Raw genomic sequence first — 8,229 nt, forward strand, 5'->3', positions numbered from 1 at the left:
ATGAATTATGTTAGCACACAGGTTAGCCAGTGATAACAGATGTTATTTCAGAAGTCTTAAAAGTTTATTAGCAACAACTAAGTAACTATAATATAATGGTAATACTTTATTTTAAGGACCAATTCTCACTATTAACTAGTTGCTTATTAGCATGCATATTACTAGCATATTGGCTGTTTATTAGTACTTATAAAGCACATAATACCTTATTCTGCATTACCATATTTTAGATGCTTTAATCCTACCCAATACCTAAACTTAAAAACTACCTTACTAACTATTAATAAGCAGCAAATTAAGAGTTTGAGGCAAAAGTTAATAGTTAGTTTACTTTAATAGTTTGTTAACAGTGACCCAAATAATATATACAAAATAAAACTGTAGCATATGTTCTCTTTTTCTTTGAATTTTTTTGATTTATATTCACTTTCCTTTCACCTTCATTCAATTTAGCAGAGTATGCTATACCTCTTGTAAAAGTTGCAAGTCAAATTTCAATCTCTCTATCTTTCCAGTCAAAAAAGTGCATTTACTAAACTGAATTTACGTCACTTTCTGATGATGAATGCATCAGCTCAGGAGCGCCCACGTTTATTACGTCAATGAGGCCTACTGGATGATCAAAAATCTGAGGTAACAAGATGAAAGCAGGATGGATAATATTTTTCCTAAACACCACATAAACCAATGATAACAGTAAAATGTGGGGAAAGTTTGCCAAACCTTGTGCTGCTTCTGGCTGCGTGTATCTCCAGCCTCTCTTTATATTATTCTGAAGGATCCCAGTGTTAGGAAAAAGTGGCTGAAGTTTATCTTTAACAATGTCCCTGATCATTTTAGTATGAACAGTTTGAGCAGCACATTATGTGCAGCAAGATTGGTTTTGTAAACAGGCTGTTACGACAGGTTGCAGGCTGAAAAAGTTATTATATAAAAATCTTTAAAAAATGTATACTATATTCTACAGCCGAGCCGGAGCGCAAATATATTACACACATAATGTGTAAGCCCAAAATACATTACACAAATATGCACAGGTGATTTTGCATTTTTGAGTCCATTATTGATATTGATTAATAAATATAAGTGGTTGATTGTTTAGGGATGGTTGACGTTTGTGAGGCTGTCAGTGTCAGAATGAGCTCCAGTCCACCTCGGCATGAATTGTGAAACTCTCCTGTAATAAAGGCCTTTGTGCACAAACATATCAAATTGTCAGTATTGATTAAGAGCCTGTCACTCTCTCAACATTGTAGGCGAAGGCAAGCAAACAAACACTCACGACTCATGTTTCATCATGGAATCAGCTCACTTTTTGAAGCACTTGTCTTGAATCGTTATGAAAACGTCACATGTGGTGACTCGATGTTAATTTAAGCTAATTTCAAAGACACAAATAGCCAAACAAATCCCTAAATCTACAAATTTCCTGCAGGAATTAAACAATGTAATTTTAGTGTTTAATTTCCTTCCAAATCACGCAAGACATGCAGTAAAAAGTGTTGACATTTTATTGACGCAGAGATGAGTGTGTTTATCTTCTAAAACATTTGCAACTACTTTTTACCTGCATTTTTGATCATTTTTACAAAAATGTAATGGCCCCTAGGACATTTTGTTGTATGAATATCTGAACATGCAATATGTCAAAAATATTTTTTTTTAAAAAGAAAAAAAAAAGATTTCAAACATTACCAGGTTTCAAGTCTTCACAAAACACAACAAACCCACCCAGAAACACGTGCTACAAGACACATCACATATGTAAGCAATATGCATTGTAAAAATCTGCTCAATTTGATATCCTCCAACTGTTTGGAATCAAACCCTGATACTAAAAATACAGTCTGTGACCATCAAACACTACGTGATTTTCTGTGAAATCTGTCAACTCAAATCTGCAGACTGACTTTGACTTTCAGCAACAAGCATCAACTTGTCTAATCTGTAAATCAGGGCAAAAATCTGGGCGAAAGTCATGTAATGTATTTCAGTGTTTATCCTGATCTGATCTCTATCCTATGTTTGTGAGCTGTAGATGTTAAATGGCACTCTAATGCACTGTTAACTTTGTTTGCAGGTGTCGTTTTTCCTGTTTATTGTGTTTGTGGTGTACACCATGCTGCCGTTCTCCATGAGGGATGCCGTAATCGCTAGTGTCCTCACTTCATCCTCCCACACACTTGTGCTCAGCATCTGGCTCTCGAGCACTACCGAGCACATGGAGGCCCTCGTCTGGCAGGTAAGTGTGTGTGTGTGTGTGTGTGTCATTCTGGTTGATTTCGTTCACTGAAATTGTGTGGGCTGAGAAAGGATCAGCTAGTATCTAAGAATAAACGGTGACAGTCTTTGAGCACCCAGAATGGCACAAAGAGACCAAAGAGTTTGTCCTGTAAAAAAGTTGTCTGAGGCACGAGAATATGTTCGAGAATGTGAGTCAGAGAGAGCGAGTGAATGTGGAAGGATGTTTCTACTCTGTTTCCTGCAGGGGTTGTCAGGGGTGATGGTGTTTCACCATGACCTATATGGCTTTGCTGTCATGGGAGGGCACACTTCCCATAATCCTCCACTGTCAGCCTGGCTGTTTTGTTCATCTTATGGCCTTCCCACTTAAGTTACACATTTCCTTTCAGAAATAACAGGCAAAATTTCTCCATCCAGTGTAATTCCACAAGGTTAGCTGTTTCAGATCTGTCTCATTGGTCCTGATCTTCTTCTCTTTAAACACTGTAGCATTAGGCTGGAGAATTGGCAGAGGATATATTAGATTAAGTTCATTTATTTTTAAATGTTGTAAGTTTTATGCAGAATGATTTTAAGTGGACTAATGAAATGTCAGAACAAGCAGTCAAGTGAAATGGAAAAACATACATGAAAAGGAATGAAACTAAATTTGAACGACTTTATGAAGCGGCAGCAGTTAGCAAACAAACCTAATGCCTCCATGCCACTAGGTGTCAGCATAATATCTAAGATCAGTGGATAAAGAAGAGCCAGCAAAACACAAACTAAAGCTTACTGGCCACTTGAGGCCCTTTGCCAAATCGCACCCTAAACCATTGCGGTCTTCCACTGAGTCCACACTTTTGTGACGTAATGCCGCTTTGACTGTCGGTTAGAAGTGTGCCGCGGAGCTCGCCTCAGTGCGGGCTTAGCAGAAGTGCACATCCTTCTGAAAGCTAAAACGATGAATGGGACACACTACGGTCTTGTGGACTTAACGGTCACGTGCACGCGGTGGCCATTGTAAGAGCACAAGTGCATGTGAAGTGTGCCACATGTGTCAAGTGTGCTTGAGAGTGTTTGAATGGTACAGAAAGTAAGTGTGCAAGACTGTCTCGGGTCTGAAAAATGCCTAAGCTCAGAATTTGAGGAAAACTTTCCTGAAGTGCAGAAATAAATGAGATATTACACATAATTTGGTTGTAGAACATAAAATGTTGCACATTTAGTGTGTGAATTTTGTAAGACATTTGCAACTGCTTTTTATTACTTTTAGCACGTATTACCAAAGGTACCACAATTAATAAATTGTGTCATCTGTTACATACAGTATGGACCACTAAACATATATTTAGACATGTATTTTAAAGTGCAAAGTAATGGAAAAAGTGTAAATAAAGCTCTGTACAACACTAGGTTTTAAAAACTGTTCCCTTTGAAAATGCATTATCTAAGTTCACAAGTGGTCAAGTGTAGTGGGGTGCACAGGGCACAACGCTAATGCGGGGTTAGTTGTAACACACATGGTTTAAATATTTCCACACATGCTAGCATAACTAAATTTACGGTATTTACAAGTTGCCATATCAACACTGTATAGAGAAAAAAGTGCCTCAAAAATCTTTTGAAGATATTGCTGAAAATGTATTTAGCAAAAGTAAATTTCTGGTTTTTCATCTCAGTTTTTAGTGTTAATTTAAAATGAGACAAATCCATATATTTGTACTGGACAAGTGTGAAATTAATGTGGAAAAAATATACTGTGAACTCCATGTGGATTTACACAAACTGAGAAAGTCAAAAAGTGTTAGGTTGTGCCCCTCTCTTCCCTACTAATCATTTCAAAGCAGCTTCACAGTAATAAAAAGGAAGGTAGCAGAGTCAGTGATGCTAATTTCATCAATTATGAGACAAATTCAAAACTAAGGGTCGGATTTGCTAAACAGGGCAAATTAGTGTGAGAGTGCAATCTCATAAATGCACCGATGGGAGTGGAGCGTTCTGTGGTTGATCTACTGACAATGAGCAAATGAAAGAACTTCCATAATGAACAATGCAATCTACCAAGAGCAAAAGAGTAGGGCTGCAAAAAAAGCAGAGCCAATAGCTTCCATCCAAAGTTATGAATTAAACTTATTCGCAAAATTGGAATATTGCATAAAACATTTGCAAATAATGCACCGTTTCCATTCAGTGAGTTGAAGAGAACAAAATCATCACTTCCTGATTAACTTTCTCTAAATATCATGAAGAAAAAATAATTTGCTGCAGTAGGAGAAGGCACTATATAAAATCATTTTTGTATACAATAAATTACAAGCTTCAGAGCACGCAGCCGAAACGTGGTCATGTTATCTTATTTTCGGAGCGTGCTGTTTGGGAATGCAGTTCTGGGAGTTAATTATAACAAAAAACTTTGACAAGACTTTGCTCAAGCATTTTAGAATGACAAAACTAGCATTTCAGATGCTGTTCAATAAGATGGGTCCATTGGTTGGTCCAGTTTTATGCTGTTCCATTGCAAAGTTACATGTCTTTTTTTATGTGCATTAAGGAATTTATTAGGTAAAAGTGTTTCCATCATAGTTCATGCACACATTTTTAGAATCTGTGCGCATCTTGGCGTTTCCATCCAGCATTTTTTTATGCAATATCCCAAAATGCGCATAAAAATAGGTGGATGGAAACCTAGCTAATGATAATGGTGCATGTAATCTACTAACAACACAGAAGCAAAATGGATTAAGACATGCTTTTTTGGGGGGTGTTAAATAATGACGCAAATACCAGTAAAATTCAAGGATTCAAGGATTTAAAGCATTTATTGTCATGTGCACAGTGAGGAAAACAAGTTTCCCTGTACATTGAAATTCTTTCTTTGCTGTCCACAGTGAATGCCAAGACAAGTGCAAAAATAAACACACACACATACATAAAAACAAACATAATAAAAATAAAACTATGCTGCAGAAGTAGAAATATAGACTATGTAAATATCAAAATATAGACTATGTGCATCTGTATGTGCGAGTGTGCAATATTGACTTATGTGCAAAACAATAGTACAGTAACGTAGCTAACTGACTGCAACTACATGATAATAAAAGCAGCAGTAACATTAACAATGTGCAAATTGGGATGAAGCTACTTGATAAAAAAATAATAGCAGTAACAGTTAAATAACCAATGCAAACCTTAGTAAATCACTTTGCTTTGATTTATTTTAATACTCCCATAAATTTTGCGTTTGAAATGGAAACTGCTACAACTGCTTACGCAAAAGGGTCAGCTGCAAAAATGATGGTCCACGTCTTTTGATTGCTAATGATTCACTGCATGTCTTTAGGAAATCCAGATTTGTTATTTTAAACCATTGTTCAAAGCTATAAAATAATATTGTACTGAGGGTATTTTTCCAAAATGTCTCGTGGGGCAAATAGGGACACAAATGTTAACTGTTGTAAGAATTTTTATTAATTACCAAATTAATTTATTCATTTTATTAAACACAATTTATTAATTACCAAATCTGCTGCCAAAATGATATTATGATATACTGTATATTTATATATATATATTTTTTTACTTTACCCTTTAACATTTTTTCCTGTTTATTTTTAATTATTATACTGTGTAATTTCTGCTGAAATACTAATGAATAACCAACTTTATTTCTCTAGCATTTCATATATATATATATATACAGGTGCATCTCAATAAATTAGAATGTCGTGGAAAAGTTCATTTATTTCAGTAATTCAACTCAAATTGTGAAACTTATTGAGATGCACCTGTGTATGTGTATATATATTTTATAAATATACAGTGGGTACGGAAAGTATTCAGACCCCCTTAAATTTTTCAGTGTTTTCTCAAATCAATAAACAGCAGGTTCCAATTGACAACTTGCTTCATGTAGCATGACTGCTTAAACTGCCGTTGGAGCTCATTTGCATGTTGTCACAAAAGGTCAGCGTGTGTTGATTAATTATACCTTTCTTTCCTGGGCAATAACCGTGAAAATGTTGAATAGCTTTTTTCTAGTCAAAACTATAAGGTATGTGCCTATGCAAAAACTGACCTTTAAATATAAAACATTCCTGAGAAATATTCACTGGAATAAAAGGAGTGACAACTTGCCCCAGTCTCACCTATATATACAGTAAATACATAAAGTTGACAGGTACACCGAGTGCACTTCCATGCACTGTTTTTTGTTCAGTTTGCTGTACTAAAGAGTCTTACATAACTCTTAAATAATAATTCATGCCTACCTTTCTATCGATTTTCCAGAACATTTTTTTTTATTATTTTCCTAAGCAGATCTCAAGCGGATATGTTTTTCAGACACAGTGCATGTAACCAAGGCAACACTCTAGTCACATGGTCCACAGGAACACAAAAATACTGGCTGTCAGATTGTGTTCGAGAGGCAGCAGCATTACGTTCAAGAACCCAGTAGCGGAAGGGCGTAGATTGTTATTATAAGCTTGTTGTCAAGTCCAATTTAAAACCCTTAAAAATAATCCTCTTTAGGTTCTGTAAACACTTTCACCACGGTCAGTCCTCCAACAGTAGGAGAGCTTCATTAAAACCAACCTTAACGACCCTTCACATTCAGCACTGGTGGTTAATCAAGCTTTCCTCGCTCTCAGAGGTGTTACGACCTCTTTATGTTAGGTGCTCTCCAGTGCTGCGGGTCATACCTTGTTTGTTAGAGGCTTTAAAGGCTTTGGATGTCACTTTCAGGATGTTTACCGCTGACGTACTCGGCAAACGAAGGTCTCGTGTTAATCGGAGGCTAAAGAAATAACAAAGTTGAAAACAAGGTCACATCTGTCTGGGTCGGAGTTGTAGAGATGATTTCAGATGCCAGTGTTTTGTAATTAAGCTATGGTTCCCTGCAGACCCCGCTCTCTGCTTGTTTACTTTTATGACTGGCCTCTTCCTCCTCGCTCAGTGATTACAGCCAGAAGAATTACTTGAATAGGCCACTCTCGAAGGACCTGTCCTATAAAGCTCTCCCAGTGAGATGTGTCTCATGCAGGTGGACCAGCCCTTAAATAGCATATGCTTGAAGAGAGAGAGAGAGAGAGAAGACAGGCTGTGCCATTTCCAAACAAGCTGTAATTTTGCCAAATTATGCAAAAGGTGTGAAAATATTATTTAGTTGTGTCAGAGGATATCAGACATGTTGTATACATGAAATGTTGTAAAAATGTCATTTTCATCACAGTTTATTTAACCCAATTCAAATGTAGTGATAGATAGATAGATGGATGGACGGATGGACGGACGGACGGACAGACAGACAGACAGGCAGACAGCCAGACTGGGCAGACAGACAGACGGGCGGATGGACAGACGGACGGATGGACAGACGGACGGACGGACGGACAGGACGGACGGACAGGACGGACGGACAGGATGGACGGAGAGGATGGACGGACAGACGGACAGACAGGATGGACGGACGGACAGACAGACAGGATGGACGAATGGACGGACAGACAGGATGGACGAACGGATGGACGGACAGACAGACAGACAGACGACAGACGGACAGACAGACGGACGGACGGACGGACGGACGGACAGACGGACGGACAGACAGACAGACAGGATGGACGGACGGACGGACAGGACGGACGGACAGGACGGACGGACAGGATAGACGGACAGACAGACAGACAGGATGGACGGACGGACGGACAGGACGGACGGACAGGACGGACGGACAGGATAGACGGACAGACAGACAGACAGGATGGACGGACGGACGGACAGGACGGACGGACAGGACATACAGGACGGACAGACAGACAGACATACAGGATGGGCAGACAGACAGACGGACGGATGGACAGACGGACGGATGGACAGACGGACGGACGGACGGACAGGACGGACGGACAGGACGGACGGACAGGATGGACGGACAGGATGGACGGACGGACGGACAGACAGGATGGACGGACGGACAGACAGACAGGATGGACGAATGGA

General features: G+C 38.6%; 1 protein-coding gene across 1 annotated transcript in view; it reads left to right on the plus strand.

The window, feature by feature from the left end:
- Positions 1 to 8,229, plus strand: part of LOC107584338 (adenylate cyclase type 2) — an 86,578-nt gene that overhangs the window by 23,543 nt on the left and 54,806 nt on the right. Inside the window, exon 3 of the mRNA XM_016270915.1 lies at positions 2,081 to 2,242. Coding sequence (XP_016126401.1) covers positions 2,081 to 2,242 — 162 coding nt within the window. The remainder of the gene's footprint in view (positions 1 to 2,080; positions 2,243 to 8,229) is intronic.

The sequence above is a fragment of the Sinocyclocheilus grahami genome, unplaced genomic scaffold (genome assembly GCF_001515645.1).
Source record: "Sinocyclocheilus grahami isolate Dianchi unplaced genomic scaffold, SAMN03320097.WGS_v1.1 scaffold58.1, whole genome shotgun sequence".
NCBI classification, from domain to species: Eukaryota; Metazoa; Chordata; class Actinopteri; order Cypriniformes; family Cyprinidae; genus Sinocyclocheilus; species Sinocyclocheilus grahami.